Genomic DNA, 20,798 nt, shown 5'->3' with positions numbered 1-20,798 from the left:
AAAAAAACTGGCTCCTGGTTGCATGTTAAAGTTAAAAATATCCATGTTATATAGTAAAACACACTATGTCTTCGTAAGAAGAGCAGAAAGTAAAAAAAGGTGGAAAAAAGAGGTTTAAAGAGTTAAAAACTACAGAGCTACTGGAGAGGCAGCCGTCTCACACAGCGCCCATTAATATGTGAGCTGTGTGCAGCCTTGCTGTGACAGTCACTCAGGAGCCTGTTTGTATTGTTGAAACTCCATCCATCCATCCATTATCCATAGCCACTTATCCTGTGCCTATCCCAGCTGACTATGGGCGAGAGGCGGGGTACACCCTGGACAAGTCGCCAGATCACCGCAGCCCTGACACAGAGATAAACAACCATTCACACTCTCATTCACACCTACGGTCAATTTAGAGCCACCAATTAGCCTAACCTGCATGTCTTTGGACTGTGGGGGAAACCGGAGCACCCGGAGGAAACCCACACAGTCACGGGGAGAGAACATGCAAACTCCACACAGAAAGGCCCTCGTTGGCCACTGGGCTTGAACCCAGGACCTTCTTGCTGTGAGGTGACAGTGCTAACCACTACACCACTGTGCCACCTTGTTGAAACTCATAATGTGTATTTTGTCTGGACCATTGGTGACCCACAGGCCAGATCTGAGCCCTAACCTGTCACATAACACATTTTGCCAGGTAGGATGATCATTATAATTATGTAGAATCTGTCAGAAAAAAAGTAAAGTATTGAATAAACCGACTGTATAATGATATAATTTATGTGTGTGTGTGTGTGTGCTGGTCATTAGATTGGTGTTGTGCTTTCTGAATTGTGTCTTGTGAATAATGATGGAAAGTGTGCATGATCCCCATGATCAAAAACAGTGTGTTGTTCACTTCACCACTTTTTGAGTGCTGCAGTTGTTGCACACCTTTTGTAGTCAAAGGGCAGGGGTCAAAATTGAGAACGGAGAGTATGGAGAGAACATTCTTCTCATGCCAGTGCACCACGTGGATTATCATCTGATATAGGCTCAGCATGAACATGAGATCACTTTTTTGTACTGTTTTGCTATACAGCTCAAAATCTTGTTGGAAAATAGCCTTTTCCACCAACAGCCCCAAAACCCACAATATTTGCAGGGTTCCCCCCCCCCCCCCAGTCCTAAAAATAGTTGCTCATGAGTTTCTGAATCCAGAAAAGAGCATGTTGTCCCTGACTCAGAAACTGTCATTTCTGGGTTTAGAAATACACTATCTCTCTCTCATCAGTCAAATCAGATAGTTGTATCAATTTCTACAGTTGGTGGGTTAAATTACATTAATGGCATTTATAGCAGACACTTTTATCCAGAGTAATGTACAACATACCAAGAGCTGCCTGTGGAGCAGTTAGGGGCCTTGTTCAAGGGCAAGTCACCCATTCCTGCTGGTCTAGGGAATCAAACCAGCAACCTTTTGGTCCCAAAGCTGCCTTTCTAACCATTAGACCATGGCTTCCCACCAGTGTAAATGGCATTAATGATAACTGTAGTCCTGGTAATAATGTTAGTATTTCCATCCATCCATCCATCATCCGCAACCACTTATCCTGTGCAGGGTCACAGGCAAGCTGGAGCCTATCCCAGCTGACTATGGGTGAGAGGCAGGGAACACCCTTGACAAGTCACCAGATCATCGCAGGGCTGACACATAGAGACAAACAACCATTCACATTCTCACCTACAGTCAATTTAGAGCCACCAATTAGCCTAACCTGCATGTCTTTGGACTGTGGGGGGGAAACCGGAGCACCCAGAGGAAACCCGCACAGACACGGTGAGAACATGCAAACTCCATACAGAAAGGCCCCCGTCAGCCACTGGGCTCGAACCCAGAACCTTCTTGCTGTGAGGCAACAGGGCTAACCACAAAATCCCATGCCGCCATGCTGGTAGTTCAGATATCATATTACCTGAATGCATTGCATTGTCTCTGTGTGAGACTAACCATAGATATGGCATTTTTGGCCACTTTCTACTCCATAGGGAAATTCTCCTATGTGCTATTTTATTTCACAGAGTAGTGATAAAGGACACCTCTCTGCAAAGTGTAAACAGTACAAGCAAAGTGGTCCGAAGTAAAAAGGAAACTCTATACAAATTACAAATGGTTTGGTTAGGTCTCAGGCATTTTTTTGTCCTTTTTTGTCGCTCCCTTCGGACACTGAGCCGACTTCACCTTTTGTCCCTCACTCATTCTGAGAGCAGACCTTCTCTTCAGGACTTGTCCTTAATAAGAATACAGGCTCCACTTCCAAGTGATGGAAAAGATATGGGATTGGTTTGGCAAGGCAGATGTCAATCTCAATCTCTTTGCATCCCAAGAAAACACATTTCTATGCATTCCCTCCAGTGGAGTAGATCAGGATGGCCTGTCTCACGTACTAGTGGCTACATTTTGGTGTCAAGGAAATCATGGTACGCTGAATAAAAACAATGGAGAAAGTCCTATCTGAGGAAAGTTCCCATGTGGTTCACCCCTGCCCACAGCTATAGCATACTTACCTGCTAAAATGTCAAGCCTTAGATCTAAAGTCACTGCTCCTATTGAGAATGTGAAGACATCCTCTACGAGAGGACTTGACCTTTATAAGTGCAGGTGTATAAGCAGTGGTATCAGACCTTGTGCATTTCTGATGCAATTGCAACTATGCAATATATCTTATCCTCATCTCTGTTCTTAGCAATATACACAACTAGATTTTGCCTCGAGACACTGTGACCTGAATGACAAACATTATGGTGCCATCCCTGCCATTACATATACAGGTCAAAATGAGCCATGGTGAAATCTGTGTCTATCATACCAGAGATTTCAAGATTTCAAGTGTATTTTTGTGAGTGCTCAGCAGAAAAAGAAGTAGCTTGGACGAATGGAATGTTGTTTACTGCTGTGCACTTGTTCATGTGCACTTTTTATACTCAGTAATGTTTTGGTTTTGCTGTCACACAGGCTGAAAGTCAAAATTGAAATTATCATTGTGCACTTACATAGAGACCTTTAACATCACGCACTGACACCACTGTGGGGCTAATTACGTAATCCAACTGTGGAAGCATTAATACTAACACCATTTATACAACAGTTAAATTATGCCGTGAACCACTACTCGCCTCCTTCATTTTGGATTTATAAGGAGACAATAAAAGGCCAATTAATCCACATAATAGTTACGATTTATTTTTCTATTATACCCATTGCATTGCAATTTTATACTTGACTGAGACTTTTTCTTCACAGAATAATGTATTATAATTATGTATTATTCCCACAAATAATGTTATGGAATTTCAAAGGAACTCTGTTATTTTCCAGGTTTTGTAGAGGTTTAGGAAACATGCATTATAACCAATAGGACATGTTTAATTTCATCAAGTGATCTAGAGCAGGGGTTCTCAACCTCATCATCTCATCTCATTATCTCTAGCCGCTTTATCCTGTTCTACAGGGTCGCAGGCAAGCTGGAGCCTATCCCAGCTGACTACGGGCGAAAGGCGGGGTACACCCTGGACAAGTCGCCAGGTCATCACAGGGCTGACACATAGACACAGACAACCATTCACACTCACACCTAGGGTCAATTTAGAGTCACCAGTTAACCTAAACTGCATGTCTTTGGACTGTGGGGGAAACCGGAGCACCCAGAGGAAACCCACGCGGACACGGGGAGAACATGCAAACTCCACACAGAAAGGCCCTGGCCGGCCACGGGGCTCGAACCCGGACCTTCTTGCTGTGAGGCGACAGCGCTAACCACTACACCACCGTGCCGCCCTTAATTGTAGGTATTGTACAACCCCGATTCCAAAAAAGTTGGGACAAAGTACAAATTGTAAATAAAAACGGAATGCAATGATGTGGAAGTTTCAAAATTCCGTATTTTATTCAGAATAGAACATAGATGACATATCAAATGTTTAAACTGAGAAAATGTATCATTTAAAGAGAAAAATTAGGTGATTTTAAATGTCAAGACAACAACACATCTCAAAAAAGTTGGGACAAGGCCATGTTTCCCACTGTGAGACATCCCCTTTTCTCTTTACAACAGTCTGTAAACGTCTGGGAACTGAGGAGACAAGTTGCTCAAGTTTAGGGATAGGAATGTTAACCCATTCTTGTCTAATGTAGGATTCTAGTTGCTCAACTGTCTTAGGTCTTTTTTGTTGTATCTTCCGTTTTATGATGCGCCAAATGTTTTCTATGGGTGAAAGATCTGGACTGCAGGCTGGCCAGTTCAGTACCCGGACCCTTCTTCTACGCAGCCATGATGCTGTAATTGATGCAGTATGTGGTTTGGCATTGTCATGTTGGAAAATGCACGGTCTTCCCTGAAAGAGACGTCGTCTGGATGGGAGCATATGTTGCTCTAGAACCTGGATATACCTTTCAGCATTGATGGTGTCTTTCCAGATGTGTAAGCTGCCCATGCCACATGCACTAATGCAACCCCATACCATCAGAGATGCAGGCTTCTGAACTGAGCGCTGATAACAACTTGGGTCGTCCTTCTCCTCTTTAGTCCGAATGACATGGCGTCCCTGATTTCCATAAAGAACTTCAAATTTTGATTCATCTGACCACAGAACAGTTTTCCACTTTGCCACAGTTCATTTTAAATGAGCCTTGGCCCAGAGAAGACGTCTGCGCTTCTGGATCATGTTTAGATACGGCTTCTTCTTTGAACTATAGAGTTTTAGCTGGCAACGGCAGATGGCATGGTGAATTGTGTTCACAGACAATGTTCTCTGGAAATATTCCTGAGCCCATTTTGTGATTTCCAATACAGAAGCATGCCTGTATGTGATGCAGTGCCGTCTAAGGGCCCGAAGATCACGGGCACCCAGTATGGTTTTCCGGCCTTGACCCTTACGCACAGAGATTCTTCCAGATTCTCTGAATCTTTTGATGATATTATGCACTGTAGATGATGATATGTTCAAACTCTTTGCAATTTTACACTGTCGAACTCCTTTCTGATATTGCTCCACTATTTGTCAGCGCAGAATTAGGGGGATTGGTGATCCTCTTCCCATCTTTACTTCTGAGAGCCGCTGCCACTCCAAGATGCTCTTTTTATACCCAGTCATGTTAATGACCTATTGCCAATTGACCTAATGAGTTGCAGTTTGGTCCTCCAGCTGTTCCTTTTTTGTACCTTTAACTTTTCCAGCCTCTTATTGCCCCTGTCCCAACTTTTTTGAGATGTGTTGCTGTCATGAAATTTCAAATGAGCCAATATTTGGCATGAAATTTCAAAATGTCTCACTTTCGACATTTGATATGTTGTCTATGTTCTACTGTGAATACATTATCAGTTTTTGAGATTTGTAAATTATTGCATTCCGTTTTTATTTACAATTTGTACTTTGTCCCAACTTTTTTGGAATCGGGGTTGTATTTAAAATTGTATGGATGTGCCAGAAGCCAACATAAAACCATGCATGCAGGGCATTCTCAGTCAAAAGGGATTAATGATCCAAAAGTGGAGTCTGGTCCATTAACACAAGAACTTATTGCCATGTTTGTGTTCAGCAAACAAGCAAGTTATTAAAACCAAGAAGTACACTCAAAAGAAGTGGATATAGAAACCACTCAATGGGATGAGATCCTTACACGCTAACAAAGAAGGATTTTACTTATGAGTTGGAAAATTATCCATCTGTTGAGTTCCCCAGCATCTCAAACTACCTGGTGCTGCAGACATCGTTCTACATGGGCAAACAGATGGAAACCTGGAAGAGTCTGGAGGCGTACAACTTTTTACATGTGGCTGGGTTAAAGATCTGAGGATCAGGACACTACAAGATAGATGACAGTAGATGGATCTAAGTGCAGGAAGAGTGTTTATTAGCAGGCGTGATATTTCCAAAAACACAAACAAAAGCAAAGTAGAGTATTTAAACAGCATTATAAACATGGCTAGAAACAAACGCGACAGTGATAATGATAATACTTCAAAAGGCCTCCGTGAAAACAGCATCCGTATCTGTGCGTGCTGATTGCACTCAAAGCAGTATCATGTGTTTCCCATAAGGGCCAGGTCCCAAGCACTCGCACAATGCGCTCCTTGAGCGCACACAGCCACTCATGCTACACCAGACTCAAGCAGGCAAAGGTGTGACAGTCAAGTGTTCGCTTGCTGTGTGACCACAACTTTCAGCTCATGTGTATATCGCTGCCAAAATGCATCATTTTCATCGATAACCCATCGCAAAGCATCGCAAGCTGTAGTGTGACCATAGCTTAATGAGGCAGATGTGATGTCAGATGCAACCCAGCATTGCAGTAGTAGTACCCTACTATGAGTAAAAATTATCTTCAACTTGAAAAAAAATTGCGGCCCACTAGATGGTGCAGTGGGCTGCGGTCCAGTGGTTGAGAAACCCTGATCTAGAGGTCACTGATGGTCCAATCACACTGCTTTGCTTTGAATAAAGTTATTCATTTCTAATGGTAAAGCAGCCCATCACCTTAATTTGCAAAAGTAGCACATTGTCTTTCACTTACAGACATAACGGTGAAACCAAAAGCAAAGATAAGGGAAAATGAAAGATACTTGTTTTATATTGGGCCCTTCTGGTATCTCATTGACAAGGAACTCAGATAGTAAGTAGTAAACTATTATAACTAGTTTAGCAAAGGCTAATGGTTTGGGTAACCTACCTGGCTTTGCTTGTATTTGGTCATAGTTCGCATAACAGTATTTGCATATAGTGTCATGATTTGTAAAGCTTTGAACTAAAGCAACAGTTCAGTATATATAAATGGCATTATTTGTGTCTTGCTGTTTAGTAGCCTTGCTTTCTTCTTACTTTGCTATTATAATGTTGGATGGTAAGCAGGTATAGACAGTACTACTGGCCATAACAGAACTATCAGATCACTGCTCATTTTGCAAAGATTAAGGGTATGGGAGTAGAGATATCTAAATTTAATGCTAGGGTAGGGGCATTGTGGACATTATGACAAAATTCCACCACTGCCAAAACTTGCCGTTTGTTGCCGCCAGAGATGATCTGGATCTGAAACCAGGCTCTCACCACCAGTGAGAGGCTCTCACCGCCAGGCTCTGACCACCAGTGGCTCAGTCAGTTCAATCTGTAAATGGATATCTCTGAAATTACAAAAATATCAGTGTGCGTTCATACATTTGATTATAAAGCATAAAAATTGTGTAGCTCAAAAATGTTCAAGAGCAGAGCTGTTTCTGCACCTTTGGGTTCCTAAGCAACATCCTGCAAAGCTGTTATTGGCTTTGCTTGGATGGAACTATACAGTGGTCACAGACAGATTGCTATTACAACTGTTCTTTAAAAAATAAAATAAATAAATGGGTGGCATGGTGGTGTAGTGGTTAGTGCGGTTGCCTCACAGTAAGAAGGTTTCGGGTTCAACCCTCGCAGCCGACGGGAGCCTTTTTGTGTGGAGTTTGCATGTTCTGTGTGGGGGTGCTCCAGTTTCCCCCACAGTCCAAAGACATGCAGGTTGGGTAAAATACCCAGCTACTGGGGTTGCACAAGCCAGTGCCAATCCCAAACTGAGATAGATTGGAGAGGGTTGCATCAGGAAGGGTGTAAAACCTATACCAAATCAAATATGTGGGGGGAAAAGATCCACTGTGGCAACCCCTAATTGGAGCAACCAAAAGAAGAAGAAAATAAATAAATAAATAAATAAATAACACTCACCAGACACTTTCATATAAAAATCTGCACTCCTGCTCATTCATGCAATTATCCAGTCTGAAGCAGGGGTGTGCGCAGGAGCAGTATGGGTGGACAACACTACTTATAAAGACCAGAGCTTTAGGTTGGAGGTTCCTGTTCTAATCGTGCTGTTATGTATGTTATTTAGCCGTGATGAATGTATGCCATTACCCAAAAGTAATACAGTGTGTCTGAAATAGCCTGACTCATATCTAATGGATGAAGATATTAAAACGTTGCACGTTTAATGCATCATAGAATGTGTATTTGTTTAGTTTTAATAGACACATTCATATCTGTTCCCTGTGATTTTCTATTGTTGCACTTACTGAATTTCTGCTGTAAAAAGGTCAGTCTGTCAATCAATGCGGATACACAAAATGGAGCCTCCAAAGATATTCGCTCTTAGACAATTATAGATGTCACAAAAATGCTGTTCTATAATTACAGTTATATAGAAATCATTTTAGTGGTGAGAAAAGGGCAGCTGGAATTTGCAATATCAACTAATGGGGACCAAACCCCTGTAAGTTCTTGGTAGCTGACATCAGTTTCCATTAATGTAGCACTTTCCTTCACAGGCGAGAGGACTCGGGGCTTCTGGTCTATAAGGACCACTTACCTGTGAGTCAGGTGGCTGTCGGGGACACAAATCGAGCTGGATCAGAGGCCAAACTCACTGTGGGAGCACTGAAGTGTTATGGAGACCGTGAGTTCATTTCTCTAAATTTTAAATGCAGTTTAAATGCATTAACACACGTATTGTGTGAAAAGCTGAATAAAGACATCTGACTCCTTGCACTTTGCATCAACATTGTGACTACGGAAGGGGAGGAATATTATCTGAAGCGGTCAATTTTTTTAAATAATAATCCTTACCCTTGTCATACTTTTGCATTTTGGATCAAAATGACTTTTACATAGAAAGTTGCTGTAGATCAAAGAGACTAATTATAAAAATTAAACAAAAATTGTGTTTATAATAAAATACAATTGCTAATATAAATGTCCTATAATACTATGAAATGTATGACAAAAAATAAATATCCATCCATTACCTGTAGCCACTTATTGTGTACAGGGTTGCAGGTAAGCTGAAGCCTATCCCAGCTGACTATGGGTGAGAGGCGGGGTACACCCTGGACAAGTCACCAGATCATCACAGGGCTGATACATAAAGACAAACAACCATTCACACCTACAGTCAATTTAGAGCCACCAGTTAGCCTAACCTGCATGTCTTTGGACTGTGGGGGAAACCAGAGCACCTGGAGGAAACCCACACAGACACAGAGAGAACATGCAAACTCCACACAGAAAGGCCCCTGTCGGCCACGGGGCTCGAACCCGGACCTTCTTGCTGTGAGGTGACAGTGCTAACCACTACACCACCGTGCCACAAAAACTAAATATGTCTAATAAAAATAAAGTAATTTTAGTTCAGGTTAAGCAAGTATATCTTTAACTTGAATTTACTCTTCTAAAGTTTGCAGAGATTAGGAGCCATTTCAAAGACCTCTTCCACTGGCTAAGCTGCAAGTAATCACTGAGATTAGCACAGGCCTGCCTCAGTTGAACAAAGAACACGTGATGTGCTAAACTACTTCAGGATTTTCGCAAAGTATGCCAGAGTGAAACTATTCATAGCTTTAAACATCATAACCAGGACTTTGTATTTCTTAAATGTCAGCCACTGTCACAAGAATAAAACTGGACTAATATAGCATGAATTCCTTTTCCTGCTATGGACATGTGCTGCTGCATTCTGAAATAGCTTACGCTTCCATAAAGAGACAACAGCTAGCCAGCATCCATAGGTTCCAGCTCTGAGGGTACTTCGGATCTCAAGCACACCCAATATTTCAGAAGAAAAATTATTATTTGGGCCCATTTGAGCTAAACACTAAACACCATGCTTTGTTATGGATGATCCATGATGGCAAATAATTCTATTGGTATTATCTGTGTTATTTATTTTAAACACAATTTCAGTCTTCTATGCTATACACGCATTGGCCACTCTATTAGGTACACCTATACATTTGCTGTTTTATACAGTTCTCTAATCAGCCAATCTCTTGCCAGCAGCACAGTGCATAAAACCATGCAGATACAAATCAAGAGCTTCAGTTAATGTTCACTTCAAACATCAGAATGGAAAAAATTGTGATCTCAAAGTGTGACTTTCACTCTGGGTTGTTGGTTTGAGCCAGATGGACTGGTTTGAGTATTTCAGAAACTGCTGATCTCCTGGGGTTTTCGCACACAGCAGTCTCTAGAGTTTACACAGAATGGTGCGAAGAAAAAAAAAAAACATTGAGTGAGCGACAGTTCTGTGGGTGGAAACAAATGCCTTGTTGATAAGAGAGGTCAGAGGAAAATGGCCAGATTGGTTTGAGCTGCCAGGAAGGATATCATAACTCATAGCAACTCTTTACAACCGTGGTGAGCAGAAAAGCATCTCAGCATGCAACAGCAGAAAACCACATTGGGTTCCACTCCTGCCAGACAAGAACAGGAATCTTAGAATCAAGAACAAGTTCCTATTAAAGTAGCCGGTGAGTGTATGTTCAAACTGGCAGAGTTTATCAATTATTATGGTAAAATGGTACTCTATACCTATCGTAAAAATTTCCCTACAGCAATGTATGTAAATTTTTTGATATATTGTTTGGTGCATCAATGACAGCCAATGACATGAGGCAAAGCTGTCATGGTCCTACCTGTGGGCTTCTCTCTTCAGGTAACATCTCCACTCAGCATTACCGGCCACGCCCGCACTCACTTCCTCTTATTAACTTTCAGTGACTGTCATTGGCTGTTGCCGATCACCTGCTTCCCCCTGGGTGTATTTAAGCTGCAGTTCTCCCTAGCCTCAGTGTCAGATCATCTGCAACTCTCAGCCTGATAACCTGCTCTGTGTTCCTACTACTCTGACTCCTGATATTGTTCTGTTCCGTTTGACTCTGTCTGCTCTCCAGCCCCGGTAACCTGATCTGCCTTCTGTCCTGTCGACTCTGCCTCTTGCCTGCCTCTCTTGTACCTTCGCCTGTTCTCCAGCTTGCTCAGCCCTGCTGCTAGCCTGCAGCCACAGCTCTCTGACTATGCCAGATCCTGTCAGGTCTCAGAAGCTAAGCAGGGTTGGGCCTGGTCAGTACTTGTATGGGAGACCTCAGATGTCGCCATCCCTGCCTCTCAGTTCTCCTGCCACTGGACTTCACACATTCTTCCAACTCCCCTTTCATTAATAAACTGTGGTTTAAGTGCATTTGATCTCCTGTCTGCTCTGTGACAGAACAATCTGACCACAACATGGAGTCAGTGCCTGAACCCTCTGCCCTAGACCGGCTGCAGTGCTTTGAAGATGATGTCAGTTGCATGTCTGCTGACATTGCAGCCCTGATCCAGCTTGGTCATCAGCAGCAACAATGACTGGACCAAGCACTCCAGCTGCTCACTGCCCAACCACCGCAGTCCCTCGTTGCATCAGCCCCTGTCATACCTGCTGCTGATGTGCCAGCTCCGGGAGGTGCTCCTGCTACACTCGAGGCCCCGGAACCCAAGGTCGGCAGTCCGGAGTGTTTTGACGGTGACCCCTCCCAAGTCCGTGCCTTCCTGACCAGTTGCCGGTTGCTGTTCGACCTGCAGCCCAGAACCTTCGCAGCGAAGGTGGCCTTCGTCATCACTCGTCTGACTGGCCGCGCCCGCCTGTGGGGGACTGCCGAGTATGAACGCCGGACACCGGCGTGTGCCTCCTTCACCTTGTTTTCAGTGAAAATGACTAAGGTCTTCGACCTGGGCTCATCGTCAGTAGAGGCATCCGGAGGACTGATGAGTATTCGCCAAGGCAGATAAACAGTGGCTGACTACTCGATCGATTTCCGGACCTTGGCCCGGCGCAGCAAGTGGGGCACGCAGGCGCTGGTGGACGCCTTTCTGCACAGCCTGGCCGACTACATTAAGGACGAATTGGTCTCGCACGAACAACCATCGACACTCGATGAGGCCATTGCCCTGGCCGTCCGCATTGACCGCCGGGTCCAGACCCGTCGACGAGAGAGGGCCCGCCAGACTCAGTCAGTCACCAGCGCACAGAGTAACCCAGCCCCTTCTACGTCTCCTGCTGCTTCTCCGCCGAGCCTTCTGGACCAGGCAGAGCCCATGGAGATCGGCCGTGCTTCCCTCAGCCCGGCAGAGCGCCAGCGTCGGATCACCTCCAATCTGTGCCTGTACTGTGGGGGTGACAGTCACCGTGCTGCCTCTTGCCCAGTAAAAGCGACGAGCTCACTGGACATGGGAGGGGTCCGGCTGGGCTCAATGATCATCCAGTCCTCCACCAGCCAGAAACCTATGCTCCAAGTTTGTCTTCGTCTGTTGGATTCCACCCACACCCTGGTCGACTCTGGCGCCGAGGCTAACATCATAGAGACCGAGCTTGCGCGCCAGTTGGGTCTGCAAAGCCTTCACTTATCCTCTCCCATTCCAGCCAGGGCACTGGATGGCCATCTTCTTGGCACCGTTGCCCGCCTCACTGCCCCTGTCCCGATGACTGTCAGGCAACCACCACGAAACCATCCAGTTTCACCTGCTCCGTTCCCCCGACCAACCTCTCATCCTGGGCTATCCATGGCTCTGCCAACACAGTCCTCACCTCGACTGGGCCACTGGCGTGATAAGAGAATGGGGCAAGGACTGCCACCGGACCTGCTTACGGGCCGCCACTCTAACCCCCCGTACTCCACCTGCCAGCTCTGCCCCCTCCAAGGACCTGCCCCTCCAGGTGGAGTCTCATAAGCCAGTACCTCGGTTCGTCGGACCATTCCCTGTCCAGAGGATAATCAGCCAGTCTGCTGTCCGGCTCCGACTGCCCAAGTCCATGAGAGTGCACCCCACCTTCCACGTCTCTAAGATCAAGCCAGTACACGAGAGCCCGCTGGTCCCAGCTACACCTCCTCCTCCTCATCTCATCGACGGTGGCCCGGTCTACTCCGTCCGGCGACTGCTGAAGTCACAACGCAGGGGCAGGGGCCTCCAATACCTGGTGGATTGGGAGGGCTATGGTCCTGAGGAGAGGATGTGGGTTCCTGCTGGAAGGATTCTGTATCCGGCCCTAATCGCTGACTTCCATCAGCTACACCCCGACCAGCTCTCCATCCGACGGGGCCGACGTAGGGGTTCTCACCATGCGGATCCCCTCCCGGACCCTGCCCCTGCTCCAACGCCTGAGCCTGACACCGAACCGAATCCTGGGTGGGGGTTCTGGGATGACGATTCTTCTGACGGTGAAGAGGGTGCGAAGACTATGGACACTGACCAGTCTGAGGAGTTCTAATCCTCCACCGGTATTCCCCCTCCTCCCGCCCGTCTTTGGTGATCTGTGGCTAGGGACTTCTGGGGCCGTCCCTTGAGGGGGGGGTTCTGTCATGGTCCTACCTGTGGGCTTCTCTCTTCAGGTAACATCTCCACTCAGCATTACCGGCCACGCCCGCACTCACTTCCTCTTATTAACTTTCAGTGACTGTCATTGGCTGTCGCCGATCACCTGCTTCCCCCTGGGTGTATTTAAGCTGCAGTTCTCCCTAGTCTCAGTGTCAGATCGGCTGCAACTCTCAGCCTGATAACCTGCTCTGTGTTCCTACTACTCTGACTCCTGATATTGTTCTGTTCTGTTTGACTCTGTCTGCTCTCCAGCCCTGGTAACCTGATCTGCCTTCTGTCCTGTCGACTCTGCCTCTTGCCTGCCTCTCTTGTGCCTTCGCCTGTTCTCCAGCTCACTCAGCCCTGCTGTGACCCTGCAGCCACAGCTCTCTGACTATGCCAGATCCTGTCAGGTCTCAGAAGCTAAGCAGGGTTGGGTCTAGTCAGTACTTGTATGGGAGACCTCAGACGTCACCACCAGCCATCCCTGCCTCTCAGTTCTCCTGCCACTGGACTTCACCCACGCACATTCTTCCAACTCCCCTTTCCCCTATTATTAATAAGCTGTGTTTTGAGCGCATTTGATCTCCTCTCCTGTCTGCTCCGTGACACAAAGCAACTGTTAAAAACATGATCCATTCATTGGCACCAGGATATGAGCCAGGGAACAAGTTGAAGCAGATAACCAGGAGAAAAATGCTTGTAATTCATGTGTTCTATATCTGTCTGAGCCCCAGAATTTTATCAAGCAAGCATATATTTATTGCAAAAAAAAAGGCCAAAAACAGGTTAAAATCATGGGACACCATCAATTGTGCATGTTTTTCCTGCTGTTTAGGTTATACTGCTTCACAGCTGCAAGGTCCCCAGTTTGATCCTGAGCTGTGGTACTTCTATGCATGTTCTCCCCATGTCCATATGGGTTTTCTCTGATTGTCTCCCACCCACCCAAAAAAAAAAAAAAAAACATGGCAGTAGGTGGACTGGCAAAGATAATTTGCCCCTAGGCATGTTCAGTGCCTGTGGTGGACTGGCATCCCATCTAGCATTTATCCCACCTCAGGCCCAGTGTTCCCAGAATAGGCTCCAGATCCCCCACAACCAGTGTTGCCAGATTGGGCGGTTTTAAGTGCATTTTGGCGGGTTTTGAACATATTTTGGGCTGGAAAACGTCAGTAGTATCTGGCAACACTGCCTACAAACCTGACCAGGATTAAGCATTACAGAAAATGAGTGAGCCAGAACTCATAGTTGCCTTTTAAGTCCTGTGGATGGAATAAGATTTTTGATAATGTGAACAATTTTTTATCATTAAATAGGGTCAAACCCAAAGCCCAGGTCCCCTGAGAAATTCTACAACCAGAAACACTTCCCCAGTGAATTTTATAAGTTCCTGCCTCTACTAGCAACATGTTGCAATAGTCCAGTCTAGAGGCTATGAAAGCATGCACAAGTTTCTCAGAATCATATATGGTTTGCATATTTCTTATTTTGATGATAAAGTGATAAAGTTGTTTCAGCATTCAAGCCCTTAACAGCACCTTTGGTTTCACAAAATAGTCATTGTAATACAGTCAGTTTAGACACAGTCATCTATAGACACAGTTAAACCTTCTACCAGACACCCAAGATTGGTGTTCGTTCATTCATTCATTTGCTTATTTATTTCTTTAATTCTTTATTTAGCAGAACTTAGGAGAAAGGCCGTGTCTAGTCATTTAAGCATTCATGTCTGTAACACTCAGCTTTAGAGACATTTGAAGACATTTGTCTCTTTAAAAAAGTGCTAATATTTTGCACCCTCATAGCATGTTCTTCAATACTTACAAGGGGCATATTATAGAAATTCACTTTTTCAGTGCTTGTGCACATACATTTGGGTACCTGGAGTGCCTCCCAAACTACACACACCCAGTCAGTTTATTTTAGGATGCTATTTCACAAAATGTGCTTCAACAAGCCGTTCAGATTTGGCTCCCCTTTCTCTGTCACAAGGGGAGGTCATTAGAATTATGTCACACCCTCATGTGAGCATTTCCACTGATGGTTTGAGAACTGCCTTTGTGAATGAATATTCATGAGGAAAGTTTGACCTAATTGGCTGGTGGAAAAAGGTGGTGGGGTGAGCAGGGGCTCATTATCATTTAAAGGAACCGACACTCAAATCGGTCATTTTGACCAGGGCTGTTCAGACAGGGTGAGAAGGGAGCTGTGGTGCTTTATCCTTGTGTTATTTTGACCAAAGCATGTTACAGACATTTCATTAAGACCTCAGGGAACTGTGTCAACTTGTGGAAAAGGGGTATAATATGTCACCTTTAAACAATATGTAGGCCTATCAGTATTGTGCAATTCAAAGGAATTATTTTTCACAATGGTTTGATCTGCACTGATTTTCAATGTGCAATTGCATTGTTGAATAAATTAATTATTTTAATAATGAATCAAATATTCACTGTTGAATAAATCAAGTCTTTTATACCCAAAGAGAAAAAGTTTGCATTTCCCAGGGGTTTTAATCAGTCTATATTTTGCAGTCATTCTACAAATATGTAGAATCTCATTATGTTAAAAATGAAATGTGAGAATATTCTGGAACTAACCGAAGGCAATACGAAAAACAAAAAACAAAAACAAAAAGTGGAAAAGAGATTTTTCATGACCATTAAGACCCGAGAAGGAAATGTTGAAGCCAGCAGCAATTTTAATGTCAACTTATGAACATATAAGTTATTAAAGAAGGAACAGAGCTAACTCAGAAATTATATATGTGCTTTTTGATGTGTATATAAAAGCATATATCAAGTAAAAGTACCTCTCATGCCAGAATCTGGTCTTCCCAGGCAGTCTCCTATCCCAGTACTAACCAACTCTTTAAGGCATATGGGTGCAGCGCTGATCTCCATTTCGATAGCCCTCGGCCTCTCGCCTATACAGCTAGGGTTACAGTGGGGGGCTAGTCCTCTGGTAACCACGAGAGTTTGACTTCCTCATTCGCATCTGTATTGCAGCGGGCCTTGCCAGACAGTAGTAGGTACCGTTTTTGTGATGGTCTTTGGTATGACCCAACTGCGATTAGAACTCACGATCTCCCGGTTAAGAGGCGGACACGCTAACTACTAGGCCAACTTGCGGTAAAAGCATATATAGCATGTGCTTATTTTATGTGTGGAAGCACAAAGTGCATTTTGACATCATGGCTATTTTCAGGGCGGCACGGTGGTGCAGTGGTTAGCACTGTCACCTCACAGCAAGAAGGTTCTGGGTTCGAGCCTAACAGCCGACAGGGAGGCCTTTCTGTGTAGAGATTGCATGTTTTCCCCATGTCTGTGTGGGTTTCCTCTGGGTGCTCTGGTTTTCCCTACGGTCCAAAGACATTCAGTTAGGCTAATTGGCTACTCTAAATTGCCCATAGGTGTGTATATGTGTAAAACCTCTAGAATATTCCAGCAGAAGGCAATGGGAAACCACTACAGCAAATTTTCCAAGAAACTTTGACAGAAGTCCGAGTGGCCACACCATTGCAGTGGCATGCCAAGTAATGAGTGAGTGAGTGAGTGGTTGTTTTCAATACTAAGCACAATGTGAATCCCTACAGCTGCCAACCCGGAAACAAGAGCATGGATCCCACTGGATTCATCACTGCATGAAATGTATTTTCATGCCTCATTATTCCTGTTAATTGCTTTGGGCTTATTATTCAGATTAGTTGCATTCAATTGCAGTCACCTGTTCAGCAAGAATATGAGGCTAAATTCTTCCAGTAAATTTCCCATGTTCACTTTTTCCCCCTTTCACACCTGTGGCTCAACTTGGCAGAAAATAAGGACAAATATAATTTTCAATCATGCAAAACCATGTTGGAGAATCAGTCTTCATTACATTTCTGATTAAACCCTCCTTCCTCCTGTGCACCTGAGTGTTTCAGCCATGTTATACATTATACCTAAAGCCACTAGAATCCTCTTAGAGGAGATCTGAGTCTCTCGAGAGTTTGATTATAGTCCTGTGTGCCTCAAGGGACTGCGTGAAAAATGGCAGTGCCGGCCTAGTGGGTGAAAGTTTTATTGTGTATTCATCACCTTATTTATTTATGAAGCTGAGGTGGGAAGAGTGCAGATTAATGCTTGAAACCATACCATGGCAATGCACAGACTCATATTTCTGGACCTTCCACAAGAAACAGTTTTTCCAGTGCTGAGGTTTATGGACCATCACCTGAATTTTGTGCCGAATGTAAATTTATTCACAACTATAAAAACACATCTAGCTGAATACTTCATTTTGCTCTGATTTCTACACTGATATGTCATTATGTACACTCACTGGCCACTTTAATAGAAACACCTTTATACAAGCATCCAGTCAGCCAGTCTTGTGGCAGCAGCACAGCACATACAATCATGCACATCCAGGTTAAAGGGCTGATGACACGAACATGACTCTATGCAATTTCTTAAATAAACTATACAACATGGCAAACGTTAGATTTCTGTTATAATTACGTGAAAAGAAGCTGTTGTTACGCGAATATCCAACTTTTAATTGCACAGCGCAAGAAAACTGGGTCCGTGGCTGGCGGCCATGTTGTGACGTCAGCGGAAGAACACTCTGCGGTTCACTGGCTGTTCTACTCTGGTTCTACTCAATGGAAATGGCGCATGAAAACGCCGGTGAACTCTCTAGTGCTAGCTCTTCCTCTTCTGGGAGTCTAGAATTATGTTGATCTCTTCCGAATAGAATCTATGATAGCCTACCCTCTTTACCCTTTGCCTCTCGTTGCTAGGCGGCAGTTACATGAAAGCCGCAAGCTTTCACAAGCAAATACATGACTGATATCACACCGACTTTATGATTACATTTATGATTATCATGTAGAATCTATAGCTCTACGTACCTTTATCTTATGTCGTTTCACAACACATGTTCTGACAGGAGGACTGTCTTTGGATCCGGCATAGCTACTAGTAGACCCCCTCCGGAATACTGGCAGTGTTGCCAGATTGGGAAGATTCCCGCCCAGTTGGGCGGTTTCAAGTGCATTTTGGTGGGTTTTGAACATATTTTGGGCTGGAAAACGTCAGCAGTATCTGGCAACAGATACTGCTGACGTTTTCCAGCCCAAAATATGTTCAAAACCCACCAAAATGCACTTGAAACCGCTCAACTGGGCGGGAAACCTCCCAATCTGGCAACACTGTGTAGGCACTGCTGATGGTAGTAACACACGTTTGTGATGAACTGAACACCCAAGAGATTATTTTAAGCTGGGGAGGGTGTCAAAACAATCCAAATCGAAGTGTTCAGAGCACAGGACGGATGTTAGTGAGGGCTCCCACTTGTCACGAGTGCGCCTGACTTGCTTCACCCACTTCGCATGCAGCTCGGGATCTCTGGGAAACTTGAATAAACTTACCCCATCCTTGTAGGTTTTGGAGCAAAAGCCGGCAACACAACGCGAAGGCATAATAACTAATATATATATATATATATATATATATATATATATATATATATATATAATGTATAATAATAATACTAATAATGACAAACTGAACACCTGTCGCATCAACAACAAACTGGTAAGTTAGGAGGAAGGTTCTTTCGCTGATGTCATATAGCTCCTCCTCCTCTTTCGTCTCCTGGGTGCTGCAGCCCCGTCAAATTTGCCCAAATAGCCGCATTTTTTATCATAACTTGTAAAATAGGCGCCTTCGTGAATTAATATATGGATCATTGGGAATTACTTTTTATGTTATAAAACATCGCCAAAGATGTCAAAAACATGTCATCAGCACTTTAAAGGAGAACTTAAGGCAATTTTTTTTTTATTATCAAAATTCTATTTATCTCATTTTATTAAATATAGAAATGCATTTTTGAGAGCTATTTTGTCACTGCTATAGCAAGTTATGAGTCTTTGAAATATGCTATGTTTCAAATGTATCATTCCATATGTCAAAGCGATGGTCGTAAACGAGATTCGTTGAGACCTGTGCGAGACATCGTAGGATGGAAGTAAAACATACAGCGGAAATCAAAGTGATCAACATCTGCCAACATTGTCAAAAGACGCATGTACCCTCTTTTGAAGGCTGATGTAATCAAGCCGGAAGTTTTGTTTGTTTTGATAGCAATCAGGAAAGTTTGAAAAAAGTCGGCAGTAATCGTCATTTAAACTCGTTTTTGTGCAATATTTCGTTTGGAAAACAGTTTTCAAAATGGCGGCATTGACACCTGGCTGACACTTCACGTCGCACAAGTCTCGTGAAGATCGCGCGGATAAGCGACGCCTGCCGTGGACCAAACGAACTAAATTCAACACGGCTAAAAACCGAACAGGCCGACAAGTATAATATTTAATTGCAATTAGTTGCCAATACAAGTCACGATATAAGGTTACTAAAACCGAAAACGTAAGTGAATAACACGTTAATTAAGAAATAAAGCAAGTTTAAAAAGGACTTCAGTTCTCCTTTAAGAGCTTCAGTTAATGTTCATCAGAATGGGGCAAAATGTAAAAACTGCTGATCTTCTGGAATTTTCACACACAACAGTCTCATCTCATCTCATCATCTCTAGCCGCTTTATCCTTCTACAGGGTCGCAGGCAAGCTGGAGCCTATCCCAGCTGACTACGGGCGAAAGGCGGGGTACACCCTGGACAAGTCGCCAGGTCATCACAGGGCTGACACATAGACACAGACAACCATTCACACTCACATTCACACCTACGGTCAATTTAGAGTCACCAGTTAACCTAACCTGCATGTCTTTGGACTGTGGGGGAAACCGGAGCACCCGGAGGAAACCCACGCGGACACGGGGAGAACATGCAAACTCCACACAGAAAGGCCCTCGCCGGCCCCGGGGCTCGAACCCAGGACCTTCTTGCTGTGAGGCGACAGCGCTAACCACTACACCACCGTGCCGCCCCACACAACAGTCACTTACTTAAAAATGGTGCAAAAACAAACAAAACATCCAGGTAGTGGCAGTTCTGCAGGCAGAAATTCCTTCAGGATGAGAGAGGTCAGAGGAGAAGTGGTCAGGGGTGGGCTTCCCAAAAGCATCGCAGCACAAAGATCATCTTTAAATGGTAGAGCGAGCAGCACAATGAGCACGCTCTCTCCTAGTTAAGACGCTCTTAGTGTTAAGAGGCTTTTGGGAAACCCACCACAGACTGTAAATAACTACTCTTTACAACCGTGGTGAGGAGAAAAGTATCTCAGAATCCACAACACATCAGTAGATTGAAGCAGATTGGTTACAACAGCATTAGATTCCACTCCTTTCTGCCAAAAACAGTAACCTGAGATTGGAAAAGCATCACCTTTTTCCAATCTTCAGCTACCCAGTTTGTGTTCGCTGAACTGCTGATCACCGGATGTTTTTGGTTTTTATGCTGGAGGTGGGGCGGCATGGTGGTGTAGTGGTTAGCGCTGTCGCCTCACAGCAAGAAGGTCCTGGGTTCGAGCCCCGGGGCCGGCGAGGGCCTTTCTGTGTGGAGTTTGCATGTTCTCCCCGTGTCCGCGTGGGTTTCCTCCGGGTGCTCCGGTTTCCCCCACAATCCAAAGACATGCAGGTTAGGTTAACTGGTGACTCTAAATTGACCGTAGGTGTGAATGTGAGTGTGAATGG

At 44.4% G+C, this 20,798-nt stretch overlaps 1 protein-coding gene across 1 annotated transcript in view; it reads left to right on the top strand.

Moving 5' to 3' along the window:
* Positions 1 to 20,798, top strand: part of LOC132867605 (contactin-associated protein-like 2) — a 386,791-nt gene that overhangs the window by 246,701 nt on the left and 119,292 nt on the right. Inside the window, exon 15 of the mRNA XM_060900588.1 lies at positions 8,322 to 8,449. Within this exon, the coding sequence (XP_060756571.1) occupies positions 8,322 to 8,449 (128 nt within the window). The remainder of the gene's footprint in view (positions 1 to 8,321; positions 8,450 to 20,798) is intronic.

The sequence above is a fragment of the Neoarius graeffei genome, chromosome 19 (assembly GCF_027579695.1).
Source record: "Neoarius graeffei isolate fNeoGra1 chromosome 19, fNeoGra1.pri, whole genome shotgun sequence".
NCBI classification, from domain to species: Eukaryota; Metazoa; Chordata; class Actinopteri; order Siluriformes; family Ariidae; genus Neoarius; species Neoarius graeffei.
Note: the sequence above shows the minus strand (reverse complement) of the source record. Positions and strands in the feature narration are given on the sequence as shown.